Below are 11777 nucleotides of genomic sequence, written 5' to 3' on the forward strand. Positions count from 1 at the left end.
ACGTACGGGTCTTCCGGTAATCCTCCTCTGAGATACGATGACCCTACAACTTTTTCTTCGACACATCTCGGAAGAAGTCAAAGCGAACCCGATCGAACTTGCAGATCCAGCAAAAAGCGGAATGAAAAGAATAAAATAAATTGAATAAAAATAAAAATCAAAAGTGGCTAAGAGGAGAAAGAATTTCTTCAAAATTTTTTTACTATTTTTTTATAATTTTTCGTGTTGAAAAAGAGATGAAATAGAGGAATTTATATAGAGATTTTTAACCGGGGCAAAATGGTTTTTTTCAGACGCATTTTCAAATGCGTCCGCATGACACCCGCGGGCCATTTCTTCTTTTTTTTTTTTTTCCCTCAAATGCGCACGCGGGCGCGGCTCTTTAATTCTCAGCAACGCCGTTGGCCTTTCTTTTTTTTTTTTTTTTTCCTTTCAACCGTGCGCATTTAAGGTTTTTTTTTTCCAACATTTATATCATACATACTGCAACTTGACATACACTATTCTCCCTCAGACTGGCGATAATTGGGTACACTCTCATTCATACATGTGAAACTTGCTCCTCTTCGATATATGCATAGATGTAGGAAGTCTAGCCTCATACACATGAAAGATTTACTATGAAGAGAGCAATGTCATTCCCCAGTCACAAGAAACTCTTCCCAATGTCATATGCCAACAAGTAATCGATCCTATTCTACAAACACCAATTTAACGTCACAATTCAGAATATGGATGTGCCCGAAATTAGTTCACTCACATTATCCAGAGCAGTGAAAATTAGAGTCATTATTCATGATCACATGATGAATAACTGAAGCAATGCATTGTTTTCTTGGATGATTAGATAAGAGAACACCTTTGGATACTGAATAAAGAATAACATGCTCTGATTAGATAAGAAAAGAACAGCTGGAATGATAAAAATATCAGCATGGGAGAACCCAGGCACATGAAGAGCAGATGTTGCGGAATACTAATTTACTAAAAATATCCCTCTATTCAATATACAAAAGAAAACAGCACATAAGCACCACCACTATGATGTAAAAGACATTTATAGAACCAGACTAAGTCAATGCACTTAGGAAGTTGGTGGTTACATTATAGAGCCAAACATAACTGGACATGTCTCCCTTGTGCCCAATGCTAAACCACTCACAGTAACCTGACTTTCCAACACAAGATGATTGGAGTAGCAGAGATCAAAAGCAATTAACCAAGTGACAGTAAGCAAAATCAGTAGAAGAAAGGTTATTTAAAACTGCATTATATAAATCCAAAGCAGGTTAAACTACAACCAACATAGTTATCCTAGGTAATATAACATTTTAGATACAAAAGATGCCAGTAACCAGGTATGACCTCCTAGGCTTGCTAAAATGATGAGAAATCAGCATCTAGAATGTACAGTTAATTTTGAGAAATAGCACAGATGAAGGAAGAGGGAGCTGTCAGAAGTCAAAACCTGTCAGCCCTCTCAAGGGATTCACCACTCAGGATGAGCATTCGCCTGCAAGGCATAGAGTACAAAAGAGTAGATGATAATGAGGTAGACAGTAGAAAGAGAGAGTTCGATGAATGTTGAAATCTCACCACCCAATGTAATCGTGGGTGCAAGGTTGTATTTATAATCATTGAGATATACAAGAAAGGGTTTTACAAGGCAACAAATAAAACATATTGCAAAAAGATAGGAGAACAATCAGCACTGTTATTGACTTGAGCTGGAACTAGGCTGGTTGGCAACATTGCTGGCTAAAGACCCGGATCTAGCTAACGCTTCAACATACAGCTCTAGATGATTTGAATTTTGAACTGATTTTGAATTGATACAGCTAATATCCTCCCTCAAACTGTGCATGGTAGTAAGACACCAATTTGTGTTGCAAGCATTCCAAATCAAGACGAGTTTGAGGCTTGGCGAAGATATCAGCAATCTATGATGAGGTAAGGCACATGACGAGTAACCAATAGCCCAAGAGATACATGCTCACGAACATAATGATAGTCTAACATAATATGCTTACTACGAACATGAAACACTGGATTGACTGTCATATGTAATGAGCTCAAATTGTCACAATAATAAAAAAAAAAAACAGGGCATTAGGTAATGAGATATGAAGATCACGAAGTATAAATAACAACCAAGTTAATTCAGCTGCAGTTTGGACCATTTGCTCTATATTTGGCCTCAGAGCTAGACTGAGAAAACAATTGTTTCTCTCTTACCACACCAAGAAATAAGATTACTCCCAAAATAAGTGCAAAAATCAGTAGTTGATCGTCGAGTTAAGGAGAGTCCAAGAAAGCATATAAGTCTAGTGTACTAGATGCCTCAATGTGAAGACCCAAGTTGATGGTGTCTTTAATATACCTCAAAATCCTTCTCACCGTCGTAAAGTGACTATTAGTTAGAGCTTGCATAAATTGAGAGACATAATTAACACTGAATGAGATACCAGGCCTGGTTAGAGTCAATATTGCAATGCACCAACTAATGAGCAATAGTGATGTGGGTCTATGTATGGAGTAGAGTTCTGATTTGACTTAAACTTTTGAAGACATAGGAGTAGAAATTGGTTTAGACTCATGCATAGGATCATGTTCTAACAAGTCAACAACATACTTAGCTTGATGAAACACAATACCATTGGAGACATGTGAAACTTGAATTCCTAGAAAATAATGGAGGGGATCGAGGTCTTTCATTGCAAACTCTAAATTTAGAGGGGCAATAACCTCATTGAGAAGAGCATCAGATGAGCCTATGAGAATTATATCATCCACGTACAAAAGTAAAATTAATGTACGTGCCGCTGAGTGAAGGATAAATAAACTGGGATCGGCTAAGCTGCCAGAAAAAATCAGTTTCAAGTAAGAAGGAACTAAAACGATCAAACCAAGCTCGAGGAGCTTGTTTTAGTCCATAGATGGCTTTATGCAGCAAGCAGACATAGTCAAGATGTTCAGAACTTTGAAAGCCAGGAGGTTGCTCCATGAAAACTTGTTCGGATAACACATCATGAAGGAATGCGTTCTTTACATCTAACTGATGAATGCTCCACTTGCAAACAACAGCAATGGAGATAACTAATCTGATAGTTCCTGGTTTGACAACAAGTGAAAAAGTCTCAAAGAAATCAATTTCGTTAATTTTATGATACCCTTTTGCGACCAATCGAACTTTAAGCCGTTATAAAGATCCATTAGCGTTGAGTTTAGTTTTAAACACCCAGCGTAAACCAACAACATTCATTGACGAGTCTCTAGGAACAAGAGTCCAGATCTAATTGTGAGATAGGGCAGCAACTGCTTCCATAGCCTCTGTCCACCATGATGCTTAAGAACAGCTCGGATAGTGTTGGGTTCTTTTGGAATAGGACCGTAGTCATGTAGCAGGGCATAGCAAGGATTGGGCTTGCGATTACATGATTTAGCACAAGTTGTCATATGAGGGAGACAGATATTTGAGAAAAATATGTACCAGTAGCAGATTTGTGAGATAGGACATCATTCATAGGCTCTTGAATTTCATTTGCTACCGTGGGTTCAAGAGGTGCATTGGTCAGAGGCAAAATACATGCATTAGGAACAGAGTGTGAAGCATCAGTGAGTAAATCAGAGATGACTATGGTCTTTTGTTAATGGAGCATCAGTTGGTGGAGGTTCATATGAGGGCATTTGTTGAGTGGAGTTTCTTGGAATTGAAGGACCATATGGAGAGGCTAAATTCGAAGGAAGCCATTCTTTTAAAGGGAGTGACCATTGACTCAGGAGCACCACATTGAAGAGAGGTTGGTTCTTTAAATGGAAGTGTTGCCTCATCAAATACCAAATGGTGAGAGCTAATGGTCCGCCAAGTAGGAGAGTAGTAGCATCGATACCCCTTGTGCCTATCATTGTAATCCAAGAATACATAGGATAAAGACTTAGTATCAAACATACTTGTTTTAGTATCCCATATGTAAGGAAAGCACCATGAACCCAAAACCCAAAAGGAACCATAATCTGGTTGTTGATTGTGAAGCAAATAAAATGGTGACTGCCATTAATAGCTCTCACACATGGGAGCTACTACTTTATTGGACACAATCTTTATTAAACCAAAACTGTGAAGATGTGCTACGATAGATGCTTGAGGATGGCCGAGCTACTGATCTCATAATTTTTCCAGTGACAACTCGAAATCTGGTTGAGAAGAAGGCAGCCGGAGAAGCACGAATGAAGTACAAGTAACTCTATTTTATTCCCCTCATCAGCGCCTTTTGGGTGACTCGGTCCTTTATGATAAAATCTTGATTAGAGAACTCATAGTTAACTGGATAATCGGAAGTAAGTTGGCCAATAGATAACAAATTCTTCTCTAAATCCAGAACCAAAAGAGCATCAGTTAAGGTAATTTGAGAAGAACCAGAATCAAGAGTAGCATCACCAATATGAGTTATACATAATAAATCCCCATTCCCAATAAGAACATGATCAGTACCATTGTAGGGACGAAGATTATGCAAAATAACCTTCTTGAGAAGTCATATGAGCTGAAGCCCCTGTGTCCAACGTCTATTCTTCATCATTGGCATGTGAATCAAAATGAAGAGCTGCATATATCTTTGGTAAATTGTCACGATTAAACCTATGCCAGCAACGGAGGGCATTGTGACCTTGTTTATCATAGTTTGACAAACAAAATCGCGATTGTTCTCTTGGGAATTGTTAGGTGCAACAGGGGTAGAGCTTAGAATATTTGGTTTGGCCGAAGATTGGTTAACAAAAGCAAAACCCTTACCCTTAGAGGAGAAATTATCTTAGTTTCTTGGCTCTTTGTTGTGTGACTTGGAGTTGTTTTTCTGCCCAAAGAAGGCAATGTAGGCAGCCTGATCTGGAGAATGAAGGCTCACACATGCTTCATAACTTTGCAGCAAAGGGAACCACTTCGCCATAGGAGGGCATAGGAGGTTTGAGCATTAGAGTAGTAAATAGTTCATAGCGAGCACCAAGACCGTTAAGCAAGAAAAAAACCTTTGTTTTGTCCACTTACCGGATGTCCAATAGCAGCTAGGCCATCACAAATACCTTTAAACTTGCAAAGATAGTTGTTGAGAGACATTTTTGGATCTTTCTCCATGTAGGTAAGTTGTTGAATGAGTTGAAACTGCGCTCTTGAGAGGCTTGAGCATAGGCTTCTTTAAGAGCAGACCAGACTTGTGCAGAAGTATCAAGCTAATGACAATGCCAAGAGCTTCCTTGGACAGAGTTCCAATGATCCACCCTTTAAGAAAACGATCAGTAGTTTTTCATTTCTGGTACTCAGGGTTTGGAGCAGGGGCAGCATTCGATCCATCTGCTACTGGAAGTACAGCAGTCGGAGATGACATGTCGCCAATGAGATAGCCTACCAACTCTTAGCTTTATGCAAGAGCAAGAACCTGCTCACGCCAAAGAGGATAGTTTTTTTGGTTTCAATCTAAGTGTGACAAAATTGCCAACATTAAGAGATGAGAAAGATATGTTTCTTTTTGAAAGAAAAAAAGGCACTCCTCACAATTTGAGTATTCTGATACCAAGTAGAAAGAGAGAGTTCGATGGATGTTGAAATCTCACCACCCCATGTAATCGTAGGTGCAAGATTGTATTTCTAATCATTGAGATATACAAGGAAGGGTTTTACAAGGCAACAAATAAAATAGATTGCAAAAAATTAGGAAAACAATCAGCATTGTTATTGACTTGAGCTTGAACTGTGTTGGTTGGAAACATTGTTGGGCAAAGACTCGAATTTAGCTAAGGCTTCAACATACGACTCTAGATGATTTGAATTTTGAATTGATTTTGAATTGATACAGCTAATATAGATGAGGAACATAGTAGTGTGGTTGCTCACCTCCTTTCGGTCATTCCTAATGCTGGCAATGGTACTAGCTGTGTAACACTCGCGGTCGTAGCAGAGGGTGGAAGGGTTGTTTTGCCAAGTATTACAGTCGGTATTGTTTGAAGTCAAGGTGGTGGGCTTAGTCCAGACGAGGGCACTCTGAAAGGTGAAGCCACATTCCGCGGGTGGAATGCAGCATCCTGGCTGAATAGAAAATAAGAAGATAACACAATTTTTTAAGTTGAACAGGAATTAAAGTTGCCTAGTATGGGAGTATTAAACAATGCATATGTTTAACTAAACATAGAATTGTGCAAATTACAAATGGATGATCTGGACAGTATGTTGTTATATTTTATATACAAAATGAACATAACTCTAAGCAAATAAACAGCATACGTTGTGAAGCAAATAAACTAATATGTCTCCATTCAATAAACTAAGAAACTGCATGAGAGAGAGAGAGAGAGAGAGAGAGAGAGAGAGAGAGAGCACATGAAGGTGCAGAAACACTTGGATACAATATTGCAACAAAATCAAGTTCAACCACCACCTAAAAGCTCAATAAGAAAAAAAATCTGAAGGACTACAATAAAACTAATATGCCTTTGTTCAATAAACTAAGAAACAGCATAAGAGAGATTCTCCTCAAAATCACTGCCTTTCATAGAAGCAAAATTTTAGACTTGTTGAAGAAAATTTTGATCCATTATTTTCTCTCTTTTTCTGCCTAGATTTTCTCTTTCAGGTGCCAAAAAAATGAAAAAGAAATTTTCGTCTAATAAAACTTTTCTTTCACTTTCTTAGCAACCAAGTAGAGTCTAAATAGCACAGCCACAATGCATTTTTTATTTTTTAAACTCATTTGTCACAATTTTACATCCATAATTTGATCTAGAAGTATGTACAAAAACTTACAATATCAAAACTTACATAGCTAGTAAAGTCTCGTGGTAGTTATACTAGAGGCTTCAAATCCCACCTTCACCAAGGACTGGGGAGTTATCGTATTTGAGCAAGGATTGGGGAGCCACCTCCGTCTCGGGGTCCCCCGGCGGGCATCCCCAACCACACATGAACCAGCCATAAATTTGTGATTGTATGGTGGAGGGAGCTCATCCTTTCCTTGTTGTGTAGGATTGGAGAGGGCAGTTGATTGAGATTTGTGTCATGATTTCTTCTCATCCCCATCTATTTGCGCACATATCCCTTATTATGCTGTCATACAAGCACGCAAAGAAGCTTCTTGGATGCTCCGCGACCCGCTCTACCCGCTCCCGTTCCCAGCTGTATTCCTGGGCATCTCGCCGTAGATCTGGCAAAAGCTTCCCAAACAGGCCATCCATGTGTCAAACTTTTCTTGAGATATATTTCCGAACAAATTAGGGAAGACTAAAAAAATTCTTTCTCCAAAAAATAAAGCTCGAAAGAATTCAAAAAATTATTAATATATAATGTAGGCTGATATCTTATGACGTAATCAACTATACTAACTAAAAATAATTAGGATGGAGATTTTTTTTTTTTTCATGTTAGCGCTGGATAACCAATATCGGTACAAATTTAATAAATTCTGATAATATGAAAACCCTGGATGGTAGGCAGTGTCATAATCTAACCAATTCTTCCTACATTTTGTTTGACATCTTCTTCATGAAACTTGCGCTTCTTCCATACATGGAGAGAGGTAGAAGGCCTAGCCTTTTTTTTTTTTTAATATATCGGCTGCCCACACTATTCTCGCATAAACACAGCCAGCTGAATTTATAAAAAGCGTGCCAAGTCTAAAAAATCCCTACAGAATGTTGGGCAGTAAAAGAAGCGACCCAATCAATAGCTCTATTTGCCTTTCGAAATATATGCAAGGTCCGGAAAGCACAAAACTCCTTCAGCATCAGCCGAATGTCACCTAGAAACAGGTGCTCCGCTTCTTTCCGCCCCACCTTCAGCATGCGTTCAATCACTACGGGTGAGTTCCCCTAAGGATGATACATCCCGTCTCTAGCACATCTCGCCCAATCACCTAGGCTTTGCACATCAAGCAAATAATGTCATTCCTCAGCCACATGATAACCTTTTACCAAAGTCATAAGCTGATCTCGTTCTCTGACCACCAATTTAGCAATCACCACACGAATTCCTTCCGGCCAGACTTCATTGATACTATTCCCTTTCTTTCCACCACTGAATTATTGAGAGTATACGAAAGAAGGCATCAAGAATGATAAGAGTTCTGTGCACTAAAAGCAACCGCAAAACCAAGTGATAGTGAACAGTGATATAGAATAAGGGGTCCTAACCGCTTTATATATGAATTCAACTAGACAACCTACAGCCAATATAATGATCCCAACACGACATGAAAAATATGAAATATAGTAGTCACTGAAGATGTCCTAAGCTAATCCCAGTGGAGTAGCAGCTAACATCCAGAATGTACAGCAAGAAAAAAGAAAAGGAAAACTAATCAAAAACAAGGAGCAGCAGGACGAAGAGGCCTCATCGAATCCTGCTGGCCCTCTATGGGTATCCTTTCCATCCGCCATAAGCATTGTCCCGCCTGTTGTTCCTGAAGGCACAGCAGCCGATCGAGTAGACAATGATAAGGAAGACAAGGACTATGATGTTGATGATCGCAACCTTCTTCCAGTCATCCTTGATGTTGGCCAGCACACCAGCCTTGCAAGATTGGCAGCTGTAGCAAAGGATGGAAGGGTTATTATCCCACGCATTGCAGTCTGTGTTGTTCGATGTTGAGTTGTTGGATTTAAGCCAGACAGTTTCACTCTGATAAGTGAAGCCGCATGCTGTGGGTGGCTTGCAGCATCCAGACTGAATAAAGAAAAGCATATAGAGGTCATAAGGTTTAAGCAGACCAAGAATCAAGAATTATCAAAAAGAAAGAAAAAAAAAAGGTAGACCAAGAGCATCAAGAGATTCATCAAGAGATGCTAAGCAAATATAAGACAATACAGTATGTGTACAGTAAAATATGAAGCGGTGCAAATTACAATCGTAATTCATGATTGTAATGGATCACCATGACGATACATTGTTCTATCAGGAATTTTAAAAAAAAAACACCTTTGGAATGTTAAATGAAGATCACTGTGCTCTTATAAATAAGAGAAACACAACCAAACTGATAAAGTAACATGCTTTCTGCTATGTAAGGCAACAAGAATACTATCATGAGAGGGCCCAGGCACATGAAGAGCAAATGTTCTGGAATCATAAATTACTAATTAAAAAGTTCAATACGCAAAACAAAAACAGCACAAAAGCACTACCACCTGGATATAAGATATATAAGACCACACTCTGCGATTGCATCGAAGAGGTTCGTGTTTACATTATAAAGCTAAACAAAAAAATAAAAAGTGTAGTAACCCTAATGCATGCATTATTTTTGTGTTCAAATCCCCACATGTTTGTATTCAATCACCCAGCACGTATGCTACAATCAAGGGTAGGTAATTGACGATAACTCAGAACCACACATTTTTCCAATGCAAGTTAATATCTGCATATAAAAGAAAGTTTGAGAAACAATTAAGTAGACCATGATAGAAGGTATTTTGTTAAGTCACGCACTTAAAACACGTAAAACATGGGGAAAAAAATCAGATCAGGAAGAAAAAATCCAGATGGAATTGAGATGCATCTGGATATAATAAAGAACTCAAGCAAGAAACTTCATGGAAAGTTTACAAAAGCAGTGCATGGTGAGTCAGCCTATGACTGACCACACATAGTCAAACAAACCAGAATCCAAGGTGTTGGATTTTGGAACCAATCAAGAAGAAAGGTGATAAAAAAAACACAGCAAATTAGTCACAAGTCTAGTTGAACTGTTAAAGATTGCAAGGAAACAGAAACATTTATCTGCAAGAAAGAGGTAATATTTCTCTGCAATCTCTATAAGAGACATTTGGATTTACTAACAACCCCTAAATCAAGAAACCACAGATGATGATTGAACCAAAAGACAGGTTGAAAGATTCAAGAAAACAGATAAACCCTGCAATTCAAAAGGAGTTGATTGTGAAAAGGCACCTACTTCTCAATCCAGACGGCATCATCTATGGGTGGGAAAGGAAAGAATGTTAATATCATGAAAACTAACAGACTGATAAACTGCCTGGCAAAGTTAATTTTCTTAGAAAATCCAGTTTTTCATTTGTTTGTTCCAAGAGAAACTTAACAAATTTGAAACTTTCATCCCGAATATCTGAAAAAACCAACGGAAAAAAGTGGTAGTTTCCGTTTTCCTTTTCCCTATATCTAATTGCTACCGAACAAACCCTAAAAAGGAAAATAATTAATTGCAGTTCCCGAAAGAAAAGAGAAAAGTGCCCCTTTCCAACCGTCTAAAACGATACAGAGAAAAGAAGACATATGGCAGTTACGGACTGTCTAAAAGACGAATTAAATTAATGAAAGCCAAACATGGAGCCCCAACGGACATGAATCACTCGATTTAATATTCAAAATCCGAATTTTTTTGTTTTTTTCTAGAAAGAAAGCTCGAAAAAAGAAGGATCTTAAGAAAGGAAGTATTGCACAAAAAAAAAAAAAAAAAAAAAACTGGAACCAGCGTGAAAAAAAATGTCAAGAGAACCCCAAACCAGCGAACCCCTAATAATGGGGCAAACGGATGAAAGAAACCGTAACCATATACTCCGAGAAAACCACCGATTAAGATCTTATACCAAGCAAGACCGAAAATTTCATCACGATCCAATTCTTTTAGAAGCCCAAAATCTCCAGATGAAACTAATTAATCTATAAAGAAAGACAAGGAAAACAAAAAAAAATTAATGTTCAAATCAGTATACCTGAATGGGAGAGAGGCTGCCTTGGATGAACTGATCGAGGGTCTGGTTCTTCGCCTGCAAACGCTGGCAGACCTTGCTGTCCTGGAGGCAGCTCCGGATCTTGGCCCAGTTTTTGCCGTTGTTGACCCTCTTCTGAAGCCAGTTGGAGTAGTCCCCGAGGCGGTACTCCTTGTAACCCCGGCCAGAGACGACCTCACCGGCGCCCTTGTTGGTGACAACGAAGGCGAAGACGGTGAAGCAGAAGAGGAGGACGATGAGGAGGAACATGCAGAAGAGGTAAACCCAGAGGAGCCAGGAGACGCGGCAGCAGGCGCCGACGAGCCCCGCGAGAGAGACGACCATCAAGAACACGCCGACGGCGATCACCGGCCCCTGGAGAAACTTCTCGCAGTCGGTGCTCCCCCTCGTCGCCAGCCATATCCCGCTGCCGAGGATCGGGATCGACAGGAGGAACGTCAAAAAGTTCAGGATCCCGATCAGGTTGTTGCTCAGCCGAAACATCTTCTTGATTTCTTCTTCACCTTGGGCCTATACCCACCGCGGAGGACCAGAACTCAAAGGTAGAGTTGGGGAGGGGGAGAGGGAGAGGGAGAGGAGCGGAAATGAGGAATGCGTTGAAAGGGCGAAAGACAAGCGTAGGCATAAATAGCGACCGGGGAGTCGGTAGCGTGAGTGTGTAATTGGGGAAGGCCGCGTGGGAGTTCAAACAGGAAACAGCGAACCGCGTGACGCAACGCGTACATCAGTTTCCAGGCAATGGATGTCGTGGACCTCGTGGTCGAACGGATAAGTTAAGCCTTTGGATGAGTTTTTAGCGTAACGGGACGAGGGGATGGGGATATTTGAACCAGATAGCGATGGCTGAGGTCATTTGACTGGTGGCAAAATAAAATTTTGCTACAAGCTTTAGTGAAGGCAACGAGAGCACAAGGACAGTTTCATTAATTAATAAAACACATTTAAGCACACAAGTACTGTAAAGGAATCAAATTTTTAAAAAAAAGGGCAAAGGTAGTAGGAACTATGCACAATCTACAGAATTCGACACATCCGTCTCACATAAC

At 39.6% G+C, this 11777-nt stretch overlaps 1 protein-coding gene and 1 long non-coding RNA gene across 2 annotated transcripts; both read right to left on the minus strand.

Annotated features, from left to right (window-relative positions):
- Nucleotides 1–5235: 5235 nt before the first annotated feature.
- LOC120109707 lies at nt 5236–7248 on the minus strand. The gene is made up of 3 exons (XR_005510511.1): nt 6809–7248; nt 5888–6079; nt 5236–5432 (listed from the first exon to the last, which is right to left on the minus strand). It is a non-coding gene; the product is annotated as an uncharacterized LOC120109707 (long non-coding RNA).
- Nucleotides 7249–8154: 906 nt separating this feature from the next.
- Nucleotides 8155–11326, minus strand: LOC120109708 (tetraspanin-8-like). Its single transcript, XM_039123417.1, has 2 exons — nt 10714–11326; nt 8155–8707 (listed from the first exon to the last, which is right to left on the minus strand). The coding sequence occupies exons 1-2, from the start codon at nt 11212–11214 to the stop codon at nt 8396–8398; spliced, it is 813 nt and encodes a 270-aa protein (XP_038979345.1). The 5' UTR covers nt 11215–11326; the 3' UTR covers nt 8155–8395.
- Nucleotides 11327–11777: the final 451 nt, after the last annotated feature.

Source organism: Phoenix dactylifera, unplaced genomic scaffold (assembly GCF_009389715.1).
Source record: "Phoenix dactylifera cultivar Barhee BC4 unplaced genomic scaffold, palm_55x_up_171113_PBpolish2nd_filt_p 002573F, whole genome shotgun sequence".
Lineage (NCBI taxonomy): Eukaryota > Viridiplantae > Streptophyta > Magnoliopsida > Arecales > Arecaceae > Phoenix > Phoenix dactylifera.

Bases quoted from the DNA above. Each gene is read 5' to 3' on its own strand.
- LOC120109708 (XM_039123417.1), bottom strand. From the start codon at position 11,214: ATGTTTCGGCTGAGCAACAACCTGATCGGGATCCTGAACTTTTTGACG. The intron at 8,708-10,713 runs GTATACTGATTT...TTCTTTATTCAG, and splicing joins GCAGCCTCTCTCCCATTCAG to TCTGGATGCTGCAAGCCACC.